This window comes from Elephas maximus, chromosome 2 (genome assembly GCF_024166365.1).
Source record: "Elephas maximus indicus isolate mEleMax1 chromosome 2, mEleMax1 primary haplotype, whole genome shotgun sequence".
Lineage (NCBI taxonomy): Eukaryota > Metazoa > Chordata > Mammalia > Proboscidea > Elephantidae > Elephas > Elephas maximus.
The window spans coordinates 229,759,006-229,779,001 of record NC_064820.1 but is presented as its reverse complement, the minus strand read 5'-3'; the positions used below and the strand labels follow the sequence as shown (position 1 = coordinate 229,779,001).

Genomic DNA, 19,996 nt, shown 5'->3' with positions numbered 1-19,996 from the left:
TAAAATGATTTCCAAAGGTCATAGCACCCCAGGTTTTAGCAATCTCAACAAAGTAAAGTTCAACCTGAGTATTTATTTTATCTGTTGATGGTAACACAGGTACTGTCCGTTCAATAACAGATATGCCATTTACGACTTTGAAACAGAAAGACGAAACAAGAAATGATAAAGATGAAAACAGATAAGACAAGCAGTTCAGACCCATGATCCACTGTTTGTAGGCACAGTGGCTGGAATAAAAACGACCACCATTACGAGGCAGTTTAGGAAGTTCTGTGTATGTCTATACCGCGTATAACAAAAGCACGCAGTCTTACACACGGACTTGTCATGTTTTCTCAACAAGTCACGTTCCGTTTTCTGCCAACTCTTGTGTTTAGCGGCTTAAAGGTCATCAGAAACTGGGACCCCAGGCACTTTGTTACTGGTCAAGTTACCATTTCGAGAATCTTTCAGTGGTTCCAGTAACAGGGAAAGGTTTCAGAATGGTTTTTGACAGAAGAATATTTTTGAAAACAACTTCCTTGACTTACTTACTTACTTACTACACTTACTTTAAGTAAAGCTCAAGTTGCGTATAGAGAAATCTCAGCAAGGACCTCCGTGAGATTATTTCTGCATGACAGTCATTTAAGGCAAGGCCGCGGTCGCTCATGTACTCGCCGTTAATGCACTTTGTCCCTGTAGAAACACTTATTACCTTGGCATCTTTAACATCTGTACCTGGAAAAGAAGAGAGAAATGACTCCCCGTAACCCGCAGGAGTGCTTGCCTGACTGCGCTCTTGGAGTCTGAACCATGTCTCAGTGATCTAGCTTTTCAAGAGGGAGCCTGATCCTGAGGGTTCAACTCGCAGTTCAAGCTGCCGGCATCTCATCTTCACACACACTCTTACCCCCTACTTTCTATCTGGCAAACTCACGTGTGGTGAGTGAACAACTCTTACTGTGGGCTTGTTCTGCAGCATTTCTGGAAGTCAACCCTCCTCACTAGTTAGTGTACAGATTCTGGGAGTATTTCCCCTCAAATTCAATAAAGCCTTTTCCTAAGCATTCACCATTACACTAGCTGGTCTGGTAATTAATCTTGAAATGAAATATCCAAGCACCACAGAGATTAGGGAGAATGGCTAAAATTCACCTAGATGGGTAGAAGGAAAACAGAATTAATTCAGAACATTTTTGATTAGTAGTATTTGTCACCACTTAATTGTATTAAAAGTGAAGTCGTAAGCACTGGCGATCTTCCGGAGTGATAGTTCTGACGTTTAATTTGTGAGATATGCCAATTATTATAGACGTGATATATCCTGAATATTAAGGACATTAAACTTGCACTTATATATAATATATATATATATAGCACTTACTAGTAGCTAAATTAATGGTTGCTGGCCATGGGCTTGTCACTGTGCTCAGTATGTTAGGGAATTATTTTCATTTTCCCAGCATCCTCTGAGGCATAGGCTATCATTATCTACTTTACAGATGAGGACACTGAGGTACACAGAGGTTAATACCTGCCCAGGGTAACTCACCTAATGAGAGCCCAGATTTGAATCAGACCACCTGACATTAGAACCCCTGCGCCAGGTGCTGTGGATACTGCTCTACACATACACGTATTAGCATATTATACACATATTAGCGTATTATGCACATATTAGCTTATTATACACATATTGGCGCATTCTGGCTTTGAGCAAATGGTCCCAAGTGAGACCCACACTAGGATGTGAAATGCTCGCGGTGCAGTAACCTGGAGGAGAGAACGCTGCCTGCCCACTCATGCACAGAAGGAGGCATGGGCCCTCACTGAGGGAATGCCTTCATTTAGGAGTTGACATGCTCACCTTTTAATAATGTAAAAGACAGGAGTAAAGCGATAGAGAATAGGAAGGAAAATATTGGTATCAAACAGTAAAATAAAACCTGAAATCCAAGGTACAGTTCACAATACTTCATCCTACCCCCCGACACATCTTACCTATGCCAAAGTAAATATGTCACGGCAAGAAAGTGCTTATGACTAAAACAGTAAGCGTTTTTTTCTTGGGCATCAGGTGTTGTTGTTGGTGCCGCTGAGTCAATTTCAACTCACGGTGACCGCCTGTGATACAGTAGAACCACCCCGTAGGGTTTTCGTGGCCATGATCTTTACGGAAGCAGATCACTAGCTCTTTCTCCCGGGGAGCCACTGGGTGGGTTAAAACTGCCAACTTTTCCGTTAGCAGCCAAGGGCTTAACCACTGCCCACCAGGGCTCTCAGTGGCCAACGTTGAGGACTACGGAATCATTTCCTTTCCATAGTCTGACTGGAGACAATGACCTCAATAGGAAAGGACTACACAGTCCCTTCTGGGGCTTTCTCCTGGCTTGCAGGTGCAGACTGACAGGCCATCCCCAACTCCCTCCCTCTCTGGCCTCCAGAGAAGGTAGGAGTCTGTGCAATCACTGGCCAGGTGGGCTGGGCCAGTGGGGCTGAGCAGATGTCCTGAAGTAGGGAGGGCCTGAAACAATGACCCCAGAGCCAGGCCTGGAGCAGCTGATGCCCTCTTCCTGAGCCTTACCCAGGGAGCCCAGGATAAGCCCAGGCCCAGGTCAAGGCTGTGGTTTCTTTCCCTGGGAGCTATCCACAGAGAGATGCTACTAATGGTTCCCACTCCTGGGATGTGGGGCAAGGAGTCTGAGGAGGATCTCTTCTCTACTGGGAACTTCTAGACAAAGTTAATAAGGTTTCTTCTGCCACCCTAGACCATGCTTGCCCCCATGATTTCTACTCCGCTAAAGCTTTCTCGGTTACAGAAACTTATGTGGCAGCACCGACGTTAACTGGAAAATCAGGTATGAAGCAAGAATACAAGTCTCCCGCAGCTTTCCATCCTGTGTCTCAGCAGATGGAGACATTCACACAATTAAAACTGGGAACCAAATAATGACTCACACAATAGTACACTGTCTCTAAGTGAAACAAACTCGGGTTCAAAAGACGTACGAAAAAAAAAAAATTAAACCAAACCCATTGCCTCTGAGTCAATTCTGACTCATAGTGACCCTACAGGACAGAGGAGACCTGCCCCAGAGGGTTTCCAAGGCTGTAAATCTTTACAAAAGCGGACTGCCACGTCTTTCTCCCGTGGAGTGACTAGTGGGTTCGAACAGCCGACCTTCTGATTAGCAGCCAAGGGCTTAATCACTGCGCCACCAGGGCTCCTTAAAAAGATGCACATTTAGGATAAAAGTATGTCAGCACAGTTCCTACATTTGCATACAGCAAAGACTCTGAAGAAGAAAAAAAATGATCTCCAGTAGTGACAGTGATATTTATAGATTAGTGACATTTATAGCATTTCCCACGTGTTAAACATTTTAGAAAGGTAATTAGAGGGTTAAATACAACACCAATCGTTTTACCTGTTGTCATGACAATTCCAGCAAGAACTTTTCTACGTGCATGGGGGGATGAGAAATTCTCGGTCAGATCACCAAACTTGTCCAGAACCAGGCGAGAAACGGCATCTGCTAACACCTGGGGATCACAGAGGAGGGTTAAGGACAGCACACTCCTGCAGCAGAGCCACCTTCCTCTCTGTCTACCTGCATACCCCTCACAAGGTGATGCCTCAGCCCACTTCTGTTCTGGGACCGCACACGTGTAAATGTGGTACACGTGTGTGTGTGTGTCTATGTCTGAGTGGTGGGGTGTGTGTACGAGTGTACTTGTGTGTCGGGTGTGTGTGACAGTGTGTGAGTCAATGTGTAAGTATGTGCGTATATGTCAACGTGTGTGTGTGTGCTGAGTGATGTATGTGTGTGAGTGTGGGGGGGTGTGTGTGAGTGAATGTGTAAGCGTGTGTGCGCGTACGTGTTGAGCGGTGTGTGTGTGAGTGTGCAGGGTATGTGTATTAGTGTATATATGTGAGTGTGTGTAAACGTGTGTGAGTGTGAGCATACTTCCTTAAGGATCCTACAAACTCTGCATGTGAATTCTGTCATGTGGTCTCCATGACAGTCCAGGCAAGAGCCAGCCCTTGTGGCATGTTGGCACACGCCTGCTGGCCCTCTGACCTTCACAAGGCTCTGTGAATGAGGCTCAGACATCACCCCTCTGCATTCAGAGGAGGCATCTGAGGCGCAGAGGGGGGAGCGTGATTCACTCAAGGTTGCCTGCACTGGACGGTCCGCCTCCACCCGCCCATGGCCCACCCAGCCTCTGTGACTCTCCCATTGCAGCCCCCATGCTGTCCCTGGGGCACACCTTCTAGAGGACATGGGCAGGATCCTTTCAGCCCTTTCTCAAGCCCACACTTGGTACAGCTCAGCTCATGGAACTGGACAAGGTCAGGCAGATTCTCCAGGGCGTGATAAGCAAAATCACAGCCCAGAGAAAAGGGGCTGTTTGAAGGCGTGATAGGGTTAAAGAATCCCTCCGCTTTCACAGCACCTTGCTCTCAAAGGCACTTGTTAGCTTAGGTGTGCTGTTATTTCAATGTTTAATCAAATGTGCCCTGGCTCAGTCTACTCAGCAACCAGGCCTGTTAAGAACTTACATGACTGTCTGTTCATCTCAGAGTGAGTACTATTCTAACGTAGCAAAGGCTACAGTTGTAGAGGGAAATGTTGAATTCCCATGTTTGGAACACATCGATTGGGATATTATTGGATCAGTGAGCCACTTGGACAAACACGTGGACATGGTTGTGTTTTTATGCTGACAGTCCATTTTGGCTCTTATGAATCTTAGCATAATGAGCCCAAGTGCCTTTGGGAACAACACCTAAGGAGAAGGTGGGTGTAACGAGCCAAGCGCAAACCTACACCCCCCAATCTCATGTTGTCTGCATGATCAGACGGTCGCCCGGTAAACCTGATGTTCCACACTTGGCCCTTACTAAAACACTTCCAACATGAATCAAAAAGTCAGATATTCATCCTAAGTCGTGGTTTGTTTACAGCAAATAAAACCAGCAGGATGTCTTCCTCCTATCACTGTGCCAGCAAATGCCAACGGGCCTCAGGGAGTGTTCAAGGCCAGACAGCTAGAGAGCTGTCAAAGGCATCGATGACAGACAGGAGCGCAGTGAAGGGACTAAAATGGCAAACAGAAAGGCAGAACTTGTGAACAATGAATTAGTGAGGCAGAGGAGAGGACAATGCATATGAATTTACGCAAAATAGAAAATAATCACGGAGGTTACGGGTAAGCCAGAGGAAATAATTGTTTTCTCTTCTTGTAAGGTTAGGCACATCTCCAAATTTGCAGAGAAAGCAGACAAAGTCTGACTGTGGAGATCAGTGACAATCTGAGCCAAAGTCAGCCCTCATGCTGGTATTTACCTGTTTGATGCTGGCATCTGAGGCAGGTAGATAGTTCTTAAATTGTCTTAAAGATACTAGTCTCACCCTGTAGGATCCCTCACTCGGCTGATGAAGTGATTCCCCACTGAATCTGGGGGCTGAACACAGTCACAAAAGCACTGTGCTTAACAAGCGAGCCCCAGCCTATGCAGCCAGGCATCAGCGTCTCCTGCAGCAATGATGAGCAGAAATGACGGAGGTCCTTCCCCTCACGGCTGGGTGGATGTGCCGTCACACCACTTTGACAAACCTGCTGTGGACACAGTGCTCTACGAGGCCCTGTATGACTGGTGCCATGTGGTTCTAAAAACACCCTAATGCCACTATGAGCACCAAGGAGGCCAAGCTCTTAAGACTGGGGCTAGTTTACCTAAGTCCTTCAAGGATGGCTCTAAGACAACAGTAGGATTTTTTTTATCCACTTAAGAATGTTCATTTTGAAATTTCCAGTCCAAAGATCATGGAGCCCTGCAACAGTCATGAGGACTGATTCTGGGAAGGCCTTCAGCCACCTTCCCCAGGGGAAATGGGCTCATGTTCCTGGGCTGCTCTGGGGGCCCCAGAAGACATACCGGGATTGGGAGACCACTGTGGGCAGAGACTGGGGAGGAGCCCCAGAAAAAGCAGTGGGAGCGGGACAGCCCCACATCCTCAGCCCCAGCCAGACACCGAGGCGGGGTGGGGGGCAACAGGCAGGCCTGGCTAGCTGTACCCCATGGCTCCCCAACGTGCCAGCACCAGTGGGACACATTAAGCAGTGGCCCTGATGACTGCCCATACTACGTCATGAAGTCACAGAGCCCGCCCAGGAGGTGACAAGGGCTGTGAGTCCCACTCGCCATGAGTGGGCTCCCACCTGCCTCCCCTCTGAGATGCTACCAACCTACACTGCAAACCAGCTGCTCAGGGCTCAAAGCATGCAATGTGACTCTAATAATCCTGTGCACCACTCTGGTGACCTCCAGGGAAGTCATATCAGGGGCTATTTTGAACTCAGGCTCAAGTATTTTAGCAAATAGCAAAATCGAAAAAAAATCACTTGGGATCTATGGCACTGTTTTGTAAAATTATTCAGGGACCAATAATTCTTACGAATGTCAAAAAGAAGTTAATATGAGAAATGATTATTTGGTTCATAACAGAATCAGTAAAATACTAATACTTTGAATGAATTTTTTCATACTAAATTTATATCTGGTTGCCTTCAGCAAAATAAAACAAATTTTCTTCTTTTACAATTGAGAACTACTGGTCTCTCAGAAGACAACTGCTTGGACATTATTCTAATTGTACCTCAAGGCAAACTATAATACACTTTGATTTTTCTAGGAGAAATACAGGCCCTCCTCTCTATCAATTTTGAGTCCTTCATTTATTTTGACCAAACACAGTATATATTTCATCTTCAAATTAAATCTTTTGTCAAAATGAGGAGAGAAGGGCATTGGATTTCCTCCCTAAAAGAATAATTTTTAAGTAGACCATAAGAAGTTTGGGTTTCCAAAAAAAGAAGCAATAAATAATCAAAGAGCTCTAGAACAGACATATGACAATTAAATGCTGCTCATTTCTCCTTCACTCTTCCTCTGTCACGCAGGCCCGTCTGAGCCAAGCCTTAAGTACCTTTCTTCATCATCCAAGACCAGACTCAAGCGGCTGCCCACACCCTGCCTGAGCGGGGGGCCCACATGGACCCCACACAGCAAACTCAGGGCCCAGTGGACCTCAGGCCCCAGCAGGGGCTGGGCATCTTGGGGGAGGGTCTCTCTACACCTCCATCCCACAGCCTCTTGGCTGTGCCCATGGCCCTGTGCCTGCAAGCCCTATGCCTACGAACTCTGTGCTCCCACTCAGGAGGACAGGTGCCTTGGCCTCAGGAATGTAGTTAGGGCCAGACACTTGGCCCACACTGAGGTTCTCAGCTGGGCCTGGCAGCATCTCGTGTGCTGTGCATGAGGCTCCCAGATGAGACTCTGAAGGAAAACACCCCAGGGCTGGGGGCCAAGTTCCCTAGCTCAGGTTTACCCTCCCCTCTCCTAAACCCATTGCCATCAAGTCGATTCTGACTCATAATGACCCTATAGGACACAGAAGAACTACTGCATAGAGTTTCCAAGGAGCACGTGGTGGATTCAAACTGCCAACCTTTTGGTTAGCAGCCCAACGCTTAACCACTATGCCACCAGGGTTTCCTTCCCTCTCCTGATGACAGCTTATTATGGGGAAAGGATCACTGCAGGGGGTGGGCCATGTGGGACAGGAACCATACAAGCAGGTGCCCGTGATGGGTATATATGGACACTGGTGAAGAGAGGCTCCAGCATCGCCACCCTCATGGGGTCTAGGAGAGCAGCACTCCCCACGTCCGTAACAGACTGGCCCTGCGCTCACCACTCCACCACAGTAACAGGGGCAGCCCCCAGCAGCCAGACTTACCAGCAGTACTCTGCAGAGGCCCTGGCAACATGAAGATGGAGTCAGCAGCAATGAGACAATGCCTACCTAAACGCGTTCCCGAGAACTCACGCCCACCCTGCACATTGGCAGCATGTGGTCCTCACCTGTGGCAAATGCAACTGAAGCCCCTCGCTGGGGATGGGCTGGCGCGACGGTGTTTGGTCCAAGTGCAAATTAAAAATGGCCGCCAGGGCCGACTGGGCAGCTCGCGCCTTGGCCAGCTTCTTGTTCCTCCCTGACCCTTCAAAAAACTGGCCGTCCACCACCACCGACATGACGAAGTTCTTGGCATGGCTCTCCCCGCTCTCAGAGAGGAAGTCATACTTCAGTCCGGGGCGCAGCTCGTTCAGTATCATCACCGGGTTCTTCCCACTGGGGGGTGGGAAGGGTGGGAGCACGGGCAGGGGAGGCTGGATGAGGCTGGCGGGGATGGGGGACGCCGACAGGCTGAGGTCCCCGCTGGAGCTGAAGGAGTCGTCCCCATTGGAGCCCATGTAGAAGGGCGGGTCCAGCCTATCTGGAGTCTCAAAGCCATTGAAGAGCGTGTCAGGGAAGTCGGCCTGATCAGACGTGAAATCCGTGTTGACTGACAGGGTCCTCCCCATGGCCAAGTGGGCTTCAGAGGCATTTGGAAACTGGACGAAAGACCGCAGGGCCTTTTCAGCAGCATGAAGTTTTGCCTTTTTTTTCGTGGGGCCAGAGCCCTCAAACACCTGCCCATTGACCTCCACCGACATGATGAACAGGGGCGCATGCACCGGCCCCGTCTGGGACAGCAGCGTGTACTGCAGGCCGGGCTTGATTTCGTTCAACTGCATCAGGGCGTTCTTGGGCAGGACCGGCCCCGGCACCCTCCTCCGCTTCTTCAGGCGGAACTTGGAGTGGCCATTGCTGCCCTCCTCCAGGGGCCGCTTCCTGCTGCTGCTGCTGCCGCCCCCATTGGAAAGCTGGGTGCCCTCCCCAGGCCCCAGGGCACTGCCGTCTTTGGGGGCCACGTTGTCCAGATTGCGGTTTTCCTTAACATCAGTGCTGCTGGAACCTGCGGTGCCCAGAAAGAGTAACTTACAACGCCTTCGTTGCAGGATCTTGTAAATGCAAAATTTATAGATTCCTTTATCTACCTTTGTAACTGGTTAAGTGATGTGTGCGTCTAAATTTTACTCCTAGTTCTACAAGTGAAAAACTGCAAATTTCGCCAAAGAACTACTGGCCTGAATTGAAACTAGTAACTGGACGTTCCGCTGAGGAAGGGCTAAGGCAGTTTCTATTTAGTATCACCAACTGCTTTTACATTCGAAGGTGATTTTTTAAATCTTCTTTTTCTCATGGGGATATTCTGAAGCATCTAGAGATGATTTATTTAGGCATTATCAACATGTGAGATGATAAACTTATTGAGAAATATATTAATAAGTCTAATGAAACAATTTAATACCAGCATAGACAAATAAACATTTTACCGTCACACTTCCGTCTTTTTCAATTTCATGTACCCTCATACTATCTGTGGGCTTTAAGATGCAGCATATCCCAGAAGAGGAAACACTTTTTAAAAACATGCACTCACAAGCTGATCAGTTTTTCAGGTTTAATATATATTTAATCAACATATGCAAGTTGAACATACGTAAGTTCATGAATTAATCTCAGAAAACTGCTTATATAATTACATAAAATTGTCTGGTTTTTAAAAACTATTTTAGGAGAATACAGATTTACTTCTAGTATTAATTTTAAAGATTCTCATTATATATGAGAATTGATTTACTTCTGAATTTTTAACGCATTCATGATATGAAAAAAGTTTAAGAACGAGATATAAAATTGAGGCTACGGGTAGGCTACAACTTCCTAACAAAAAACCGGCAATTTTTTTTTAAACAAAATTTGATGGATTTTCAGAATAGTTTAGCTACCCTACCTTTTAAAAGTAGTAGTTTATGTTTGAAATTAATGAAGATAATTTTGGAACTCTAAACATCCATGACAAAATTAACATGATTTTGATTTTGAAAGGGGGATAAAAAAGCATTCACGCCTCCTCCTTTCGGTTTAGTAAGCTTTTCAGAAAAGACAAACCGTTTCTTTTTCACCAGGGCTCATTTTTACACCTGGCCAAGGTATGAAGCATGAGGGTAACAACCAGCTGGTATGGAGGTCTTTAAAGACCTTCTGACGCTAGCTTGCAAAAATCCATAACACATCTTTCAAGTAGGCAGACTGTCGTTTACAGTTATGCACCAACTTACAAATGTCCCAAGATGGTGGCTCTAGGGGGCATTTCAACCACATAACATCCATCAGTTCAGCCCATGAGAAGGCTTAAGTGGGACTGAACGTCGAGTTGCCGGCTGCCGAGCTCTCTAGTTTATGGGGCTGTGGTCCCTCACTGGGCCAATGGCTAACAGCCCTGCTTACACACCACCCATGGGGAGACTGAGGCTGCCCTGAGGGAGACCTGGACGCTATAAACTTCCTCCACTCTCATCACTTCTCCAGAACATGCCTGGCGCACACACACCACTTGTCCCAGTTGACAAAGCTGATGGAATGGTCACTAAATTTTCATTTATAACATCCTCCAGCAAAAGCTAGATAGGTTACTCCTTTCGGTGCTCAAGGGGAACAAGAGGTGGAAAAAAGTGGAGCCAAGAAGGGATTTAGAGGTTAATAAACTGAGCAAGAACATATACTAGGTTATTGCTTACACTTTAATTTTGTGGTCAAACAGAATTCTTTACCAATGTAGAAAATCAAAGCATAATAAATGTATTCTCACGTACATTTGATCAAATATGTAAATACGTAAAACTGCTGAAATAACTGAAATAAAAATAATCAGTGTTAGAATGATAAATAATTTTGAGGTTATAAGAAAAATACACTTTCTATAACACAGTTTACGTAAATTCTTAACAACTCACTTCGGAAGCAATGAAGACACTGTTCATCTTCCACCTTATTAAAAATGATACCACCACACCACCACCATCCACTGCTGTCGAGTTGATCCCGACTCCTAGCGACCCTGTAGGACAGAGCAGAACTACCCCACAGGGTTTCCAAGGAGGTCCTAGTGGATTCGAATGGCCGACCCTTTGGTTAGCAGCCGTAGCTCTTAACCACTACGCCACCAGGGTTTCCAAAAATGCTACTACGTAAAAAGAAATTAAAATTGGAGAAACACACCCTGCTATCACGACCCGCTTATAGAGATGCTTTCTCTTTACGTATCATGCTACTGTATTTCCTAAACGCAGATATTAACTGTGATACCATTTCTCGTTGCTTTCCAAAAATGACAGAAAACACAGGACGGGCATTTCTAAGTTTCAGCACCAGGACCAGCAGCTTATCTTTGCAGAAGTACCATCCTGAAGGATTGCTTATTTTGTTAAGTTATCACAGGATCAGCTTGGGGAGAGGAAAGTCCTTCATTGACCATATAACCAGGTTATACAAACTACACAACAGCGAGGTGTCCACGTGGGCCAGGTGTTTGCTGCCTCGGATGGCGGTCCAGAGTCCAGACCATGAGGGTGCTCTGGGGACCCCTGCCAGCACTCCACAGGGACCCTGCACCATGCACCTCCAGCAGTGGTCTCTAAAGTGAGGCGTGTGACCATAACCTCTGTCTTAAAAACAGAGACAAACCTGGAGCTCGAGAGTGAGACTGAGCAGTAAGAATACAGGCTGGGTGTTAAAGAACTCTGAATCGTAGGATCTGTAGAGAAAACCAAGCTGGAAAAAGCCAGGCAGCCAAAGGCAGCACGTGCGTGAGTAGAAGGGAGTCAGCACGCTGCTCATGTGGCTCCTGGACAGTACTGGAGAATGTTTTCCCACAGTGTCTGACTCCAACCACGCAAAGTGGACGTCCCACACACAGGTCACGTCACAAAGGACCAAGACCCGCTGTGCATCATCCACGGCAAAGCCCTGCAGCAGTAACACCAGGCAGAAACTCTTTCTTGGGGGACCACTGGATTATCTGGAGAGAACAGCAGCTCCAAGGTCTCCAGTGGTCAGTTGTGTGCATGACGTTGTTGTTGTTATGTGTCATGGAGTCGCTTTCGACTCTAGTGATCCCACATGACAGAGCAGAGCTGCCCCATAGGGTTTTCTTGGCTGTAATCTTTATGGGAGCAGGTTGCCAGGTTTTTCTCCCATAGATCTGCTGGGTGGGTTTGGGCCAACAACCCTTCAGTTCGCAGCCGACCACTCAACTGTTGCATCACCAGGGCTTCTTGTTGTGGGTGCAGCCACAGGGAAATGCTCTGACCTACGTTCTAGTGATCAATAACCACCCTCAGTACCTACTACCCACCATTCAGGGCTGCATGCTCTTCCTTGAGACAATCAGAAAGAATGTATATATACACATATATTAGTTAGAAAGATAATGTCTTCACTGTGGTTTCCCTCCTAAACTCTTACATATCCTGTGGGAGCATTTAAACCTTTATTTAAAAGCATCACTGTCTGGGATTAAAGAGAAAATAGAAAAGAGAAGTATGTTCACTGCACTCTTCACAGGGAACAACATAGGGTGGGGAAAAAGTTGGGGTGCTCCTGAGGCTCTCCACCCTCCCCCAGCCCCAAAGAATAGTCTGGAGAGGAGTAAGGGTCCAGGGGTAAGTTTTGGTAAACACCACCCTTAAATCTTGTCAATGTCTTTGGCAACGGAAGATCTAAAAGATTAGTGTGAGCCCTTTGCTCAAAATACAAGAGAATCAACTGTATTGAAAGGAAAACATTTATGCACAGTTAAACCAAATGACCAGGTATTTCAATGGTTATCTTAGATTTGTGGAGAGTGAAAAATCAGGCCATTATCATGAGACCCATGCAATGACATGACTCGTAATGAAACCATCATGAGACAGGCCTCTTGGTGCAGAGGTTGCACTTCCAGGTGTGTAAATGACACCCTGTGACAACAATGAGAACAGAAAATCTACACATATACCTGCAGAAGAGATGGCCACACTGAATAATGACACCTATTATAGTGGAGAGTGCATCGAACATTAAAACCAAGCCACTATTCATAGTCCCTATCATTAGAAAAATCACCTTTCCCAAATTGGTCTCATTAAATAAATTTACAAAACCACTAAGATTTTAAGAGAAAATTAGCTACTCTTGATACTAGGGGATAGGCCTAGATCTTACTCATATTTTCTTCATCTTCTATGTCCATGGCAAAATGCTTTTGAGGGTTTCTTGACTGGCGGAGATTGTTTCTGTCTGAAAGACAGCAAGAAAATAAGATTTAGCGTGCCCATTACGTGAGTAATTTGAGGTGAGTCTACTCTCTGGGAACTATTACAGTACCACTACAAATTAAAGGAAAAACTCATATAACATTCGGAAAGACATCCTCATCTTCCCTTCTCTCTCTCGGCATCTTCCGGGCCTGCCTGGCCACATTGCACCACGACTCCAGGTGCTGAGGTACCCTTCATTTCTGGGAGCTGGTCCCACCTCAAAACCAGCGGTCTCATTTTTTTCTCTGTGTTTGGGGTGAATATATTCTAACTTGGTGAAATTGCCTTCTTCAGAGAGCTTGATGGTTCTGCTGGGCCAATTGTTTAACTGTAACCAGTCAGTCTACGTGGGGTAACCAGTCCGAAAGTCCATGCGGGGCATCTAGAATTATTTCACGGAAACTTTGAGGTACATTATAAAAACATGGCTATAAAGGCTGTAAGAGAATAAAAATAACAACCACCCTCACACGCATAGCCTGCTCAGTTTATAACATGCCTCACACATCTCCCTTTAGTCTGAATTGGTTCACACATGACTGGAAAACAGCAGCAATGATGCCTTTTCTCCACCGACGCTTTGGGCCAGGAGTAAGGAGGCGGCTGAGCATAAACGCAGGGAGATCAGCGGCACAGTGCCCCATACGATGCCCACCTGTGCAGCATTTGAGCTTTGGAAACCATCTCAGTCTCCAGAAATCAGCAGCCTCAGGAGACCTTTCCATTTTTTTTTTTAAATAATTTTTATTGTGCTTTAAGTGAAAGTTTACAAATCAAGTCAGTCTCTCACATAAAAACTTATATACACGTTACTACATATTCCCAATTACTCTCCCCTCCGTGAGACAGCCCGCTCCCTCCTTCCACTCTCTCTTTTCATGACCATTTTGCCAGCTTCTAAAGCCCCTCTACCCTCCCATCTCCCCTCCAGGCAGGAAATGCCAACATAAGGAGACCTTTCCATTTTAAAATTCAACTTTACTGACTGTAGTTTACAAAAAGTAGACTCCACCCATGTTAAGTATTTCGTTCGATGAGTTTTCATGAACGTGTACAGTCATGTAAGGTCTACCATGATGGAGAACCAACACATTACTATCACCAAAAAGTTCCCTCATGCCTTTTCACAGGCAATTCCTCCCTCCGCCCCCGGAGACCGCCATCTGCTTTCTGTAACTACAGTTTTGCTGATCCTACAATTTCACAGAAGGGGAATCATATAAAGTATGTAGTCTCCTATGCCTTGTTTCTTTGACGTAGCACAGTGCTTTTGAGATTTATATATGTTACTGAAGTATCTGTAGGGTTTTCCTTTTTATTACTGCGTAGCATCCCATGGAATAGACAACACTATTAGATTAACCATTTAGCAAGGGCATTCAGTTTGTTTCTAGTTTTTTGGCTAGTGTGAGTAAAACTGAACTTTCACATACGGTATTTATGCGGACATCTATTTTCATTTCTCTTGGGTAAGTCTCTTGGAGAGTATCTGTTTAAATCGTTTGCCTTTTTTTCTTATCAGATCCTTTATTTTTTTTTAATTGGACCCTAAGAGTTCTTTTCATATTCTAGATAGTTCTTTATCAGATATGTTTTGCAAATACTTTCTCTAAGTTGTTGGCTTGCCTCTTTATTTTCTTAGCAGTGTACTTCTAAGAGTGAAAGTTTTAAAATTTGATGCAGGCTAAATGATCATTTTCTTCTTTTATGATTTGGGCAGTTTGTATTCTATTTAAGATCTCTACCTATTCTAAGGTCACCAAAAATTTCTCCCACGAAGACTTCTAGAAGTTTTACATTTAGAGCTATGATCCATTCAAATTAAATTTTGTATAATGTGTGCAGTAAGAATCAAGGTTAATTTTTTTAAACATATGACTATCTGATTGTTTCAGCACCCTATGTTGAAAAAACTATCCTTTCCCACTGAATCGCCCTTTGAAGAACACCATTTGGACATCTATGTGGGGGCCTATTTCTACTCTTAATTCTGTCCCTTTCAACCATACGTCTATTCCTATGCCAATACTGTGGCTTTGTGGTAAGTTCTGAAATCGGGTAGGGTAAGCCTCCAGCTTTTTTCTTCTTTTAGACAATTGTTTTGGCTATTCTAGGTCCTCTGCATTTCCATATCAATTTTCAAAATGCCTATCTTCAAAAGCTGCCATGGAGAATCTTTAATGACGCCTCCTCCTTAACAATGTAAAAACTAATGTGGATTTTGAAGGATTAGAGGTGACTCTATAAGGTTTAGTAGTTCCTAGTTTCTCAGGGAGTCACAGTTCTCTAGAGATTTACAAGTTACTAAAACAAAGACAATTTATTTGAAGAGACGTATTGATTATAAGCTAAAGTGCATGGTGCAAATTACAAGCACAGTAATAATTCAGAGAATGGTAAAACCAATCTGAGGTGGAATAGTAAGCAGATTCTTGAAGGAGGTGGGATGGAAGCTAAGAAACGCTAAGTACTCAGCCCACGTACCAGATCCTTTTCTTTGTGCTAATCATTATTTTTTTTTAACGCTCACAACAACTCTATGAGGTGGGCGCTATTATTACTTCCAAGCAAACTGAGGCGCCAGGGGGTGCTCAATGTTATAGCCAGTGGAAGGCAGGGCAGGGCTCTGCGTCCAGGCAGTTTGTTTGCAGGCCTGTGGCTTTATGCACTGACCTATGGCGCCACTGCCTGGTGGGCACCACTTTCTCTCTCCTCCTCAGTCGCAGTTTTACAGGCAAAATTAAAAGCAACCACAGGATGTTTGCCTTGAGCATTGCGCTCTTTTAAAGAACTATCTATATTGGACCAAACTGACAACACCAACTCAAAAGGTCAGACAGTAAGTTTGTGTTAATGGGGGAGAAATAATTCAGAAAAGGAGGGTGAGAATGGTAGCATGACTTGAAGAGGGTAACCAATGTCACTGAATTGTACATGTTCTTTCTAAAACCCTTCCCTGACTCCCATCTGTCTAAGACCCAAAGTCTTCATGGAATACCTGAGGCCTCTGAGGTCTGTCTGCATCCCAACTTTCCAGTCTTACCTCCTGTATCCCCTCTTCCTGAATTCAGCCCCAGGAGCGGGGGCATTGTGCAGTTTCCTGAACACCCTGAGCAAGCATTCAGCCCAGACCTTTCCCTGTGCCTTTCCTTCTACCTGGGAGGTTCCTCCCCAAATGTCCACACAACTCACCCCCTTACTTTCTTCAGGCCTTTGCTCAAATGCTGCCTTCTTGATGAGGCTACCCAACCAACAAGTGTGAGACAGCAGCCCCTGATCACTCTACCTCCATCCGCCTCCTTCTCAGGACTCCCTCCCTGCCCCCTTTCTTCATTTTTCTTTGTGATATTTATGACCACCTTCCATTACTCTCTGCTGCTTGTCTGTTCCCTACACTAACATGGAAGCTCCATGGACTTGGCTTCATTCACTGCTATATCCTTGGTGCCCAGAACAGTGCCTGACACAGAGTAGACACTCAGCAAATACTTGCTGATTGAATGAATGAAACGCAATTGAGAATCAATTGTCTTCACCCATCAGACTAGCACAAATTGAAAAGAGCACTAGTAATTTTTAACAGCCACAAACTAGGAAAAGTCATTTGCAATACATATAATTGACAAAGAATTAGGGTCTTAAACATATAAAATACATCTATGAATCAACAACAAATAACCCCAAAGAAAAAGTGGACCAAAGACAGAAAGGGCCATTTCATAGAGAAAGAAACACAAATGGTCTCAAAACATTTGAAAAGATAACAAACTTCATTTGTAACTGGTGAAATGGAAGTCACAAACACAAAGAGATACTATTTCACAGACTCCAGACCAAAAAAAATCCTAAAAGTTGGACAATAGCAAGGGTTGGAGAGGAAGTGGTACTCTTAGAACTTTCTGGAGTCATTTTTGTGGGAGTGTGGGTGGACACAGCCACGCTGGAAAACTCTGTAGGGAATTACCTATCTAAGGTGAACATATACACACCGTGATGCCATAATTCTACCCCTAGGCATATGCCCCCGGAAATTCTGCACAAAAAGGTCCACACCAGTATTACTTATGAGAGGAGACGGCAATGACCATCAACAGTTAGTGACGGTAAACACATAAATTGGGTATATTCAGTACACTCATATAGGACTACATAATCCAGCAGGGAATATGGCAAGAATGAACGAAACAAAGTTAAATGCATCAAACTGGATGAATCTTGAAAACAACACTGACAAAAACAACAACAAAAAGGGCAAATCATGGAAGAAAACTTACATTTACACAGAATATGATGGTATTTATTTAAGTAAATTCCAAAAGCTGACAAAACCAAACAACGGACATGTGGGTCTGCAGTAAGCGTTAAGAAAAAAGGTGGCAAGTATTCACGTAAAACCCAGGAGAGTTCTCCCTTGAAGGAGAGAGAGGCCTGAGGCTGAGGAGGGCCCAGACGGGGAGTGAAACACTGAGAACGGTGCTGTCTCTTCAGCAGGACGCGCGTACCTGGCAATCGTTCTCTGCACTGTGCACTTTGATTTACTGCGTGTATGCTGTATGCTAACGTTTCAAGTTGAACAGAAGAGTGTTAGGGCGAGGTGCCGGGGAGCATGTGGGCAAACAGACACATCACACGTGGATGGGAGCATGAAAAGCGTGAGTCATTACAATCTTTCTGGAAAACATGTGTGCCTCCTGACCTGCTTTGGAACTCGATTCTGTATAGATTAATATACACATATGTGATGATGTAATCTTATGGAAGGATGTCACTGCAGCTGTGATAAATTAAGAGGCAAACCCTGCAGCAACCTGAATGTCCACTAAAAGTGGAAATGGCTTAGTACATGAAGATTCGTTCTAGAGAGGACTATGAAACAAACTGCAAAAATAGCCAGTGACCTAATTTGATGCCCAGTAAGTATAGAAACAAGCTGCGGCACAGCATGTGTTGTAGGATGGGCACTTTTTAGTAAACCAGAAAAGCCCGTATGTATTCCTTCCCTCCCTCCTTCCCTCCTGCAGCCTCTCAGCAAGCACCCTGTGGTGGCTCTGCTCTAGGTGCTGGAGACACAAGTGTCTCCGCTTCCGTGAGGGTGCACACACTCTAGGGGGTTGGGAGGCAGGTGGCAAACACATGGACAAGCAGGTACTGGAACGTGGCCAGTGCTACGCAGAGACTAAAGTAGAGCCCGCAGTGTGCCGGTGTGCCGCCCGAAGGATCTACGAGCACCACAAACTCCACGCTGACTTGGGGTAGCAGGGAAGGGGGCAAGGGAGAAAAGCTTTGCTTCCCGCACCTCTCCGTAGTTTCACTTGCTGCCACACACGGAAATTAATTCTGACACTTCAAGAAAAGAAAAAACAAGTCCTTTTGCTCCAGGATCTACCTTCCCTGCTCTGTCACCTGTGCCAGGAGCCTGGGGCCATCTCTAGACCCTCCCTGCCCTCCTTCCCTATATTGAATCAATCACCAGGTCTCTCAACCTACCCTCCTAAATATTCACAATGTTGGTTTCTTTCCAAGTGCAGGCTTTCCTCTAAGCATAGGTTGTTCTACACTTAATCATTATCCAAACCTTTCAACATGACTTCCTAACTAGTTCTTAACAACGTTGACTGCTTTCCAGCCCACCACTCCCTCCCCCCACACACAGCTGCCTCAGGGGTCCAAGCGGTGGAAGATGCTGCTGCAGTGTGCCCCGAGGCCAGGCGCCCAGGATGCTCCTCCTCCCTGTCCGTGACAATTACAGTCAAGATCTCTGTGGAAACTTCTCCCGGGGGTGCTTAAATACTAAAACTCATCTAGAAAACCAGATACTGCTTTTAGCACAGAAAAGTCATGAAGAGAGAGGGGTTCTGCCTTCCAGTCCCTCTTAAAGCCCTCTTTACCAAGTTCTCAGAGGCAGCATGCGGCAGCCGGGCAGCCACATTTGGCCAAAGTACAACTGACATGAAAACACAGAGATCAGGAGAGATTCCCAGGGAGGTGGAGAGAAATGCTAAGTTGGGGCGAAGGCAGGAGAGACTGCCTTTTCTCCAACCCTTGGAAAACTTTAGGGATATGCCTGGCCTTTGGGGCTCTTGCCTGGGTTTCCCCCTTTGTCATTAGGCAGTAAGTCGGTTTTGTACCTTGTCACCACAGGCTTTCTGACTAAGACCCTCCAGTATGGTGGGACAATGCAGGGCGGAAAGGAACCAGAGCCAGGGAGACTCAGGGGCAGTACACAGGGACTGGGACCTTATATGTCACTCTAGGGAGTGTGGACTTGACTCCCTAGGGACAGAGGGCCATGGAGAGCTGGGAACCAGGGAGAGATTCGAGGAAGCGTATATCTTAGAAAGAGCTCTGAACGGGAGTCCCACCATGATAACTGAGCCCAGAGCTCAAGTTAGACGCTGATGAACCAATCTGCCATTTGTGGGAAGACTTCTGGTTTTGCATTGCAAAACAAAGCTATGTAGCAAGCACAAACACCCCAGAGCATTTAACTATTTTTATTTTGAACAGCACCTCATAAGGCTGAAACTAAAAAAGCATAATTGTTAAAATCTAATTTCTTAGCCATGTATAACTTATTTTACTCCAAGAACTATTACTCCGATTATCTAATCATTCACAAATTCAGGAGTTTCCTTTTCCTAAATATTGTGGATATAGCTGGCAAGATTGTACTAACACATAATCTATAATAATGAATTCTATTGAATTGTCATGGAGGAAAAAGAAGATTTGCAAAAGAAGATTAGCCACATATTGTTTGGTACACAAGTAAAATTTGTGTTATAAATCACTAAAAGGTAAGTCGTTGCTTTTAGGAACATGGTGTCTAAAACTGGCTAACACATGCACATATATTTTAAACTTATATAGTTTTCATGATACCCTTCATTAACAACTTTTAATTGCACTGTATTT

General features: G+C 45.3%; 1 protein-coding gene across 15 annotated transcripts in view; it reads right to left on the bottom strand.

The window, feature by feature from the left end:
- ADARB1 (adenosine deaminase RNA specific B1) overlaps positions 1 to 19,996 on the bottom strand; it is a 215,279-nt gene that overhangs the window by 33,301 nt on the left and 161,982 nt on the right. For 14 of the 15 annotated variants that reach the window (XR_007516233.1, XM_049875036.1, XM_049875039.1 and 11 more), the window contains 4 exons: positions 12,987 to 13,061; positions 7,919 to 8,853; positions 3,414 to 3,528; positions 555 to 723 (listed from right to left, as the gene is read on the bottom strand). Coding sequence is in view for 14 of the 15 variants with exons in the window: in XM_049875031.1 (XP_049730988.1) it covers positions 555 to 723; positions 3,414 to 3,528; positions 7,919 to 8,853; positions 12,987 to 13,061 (1,294 nt within the window). In the remaining variant the exon portion in view is untranslated. The remainder of the gene's footprint in view (positions 1 to 554; positions 724 to 3,413; positions 3,529 to 7,918; positions 8,854 to 12,986; positions 13,062 to 19,996) is intronic. The other variant, XM_049875034.1, reaches the window with a different exon arrangement.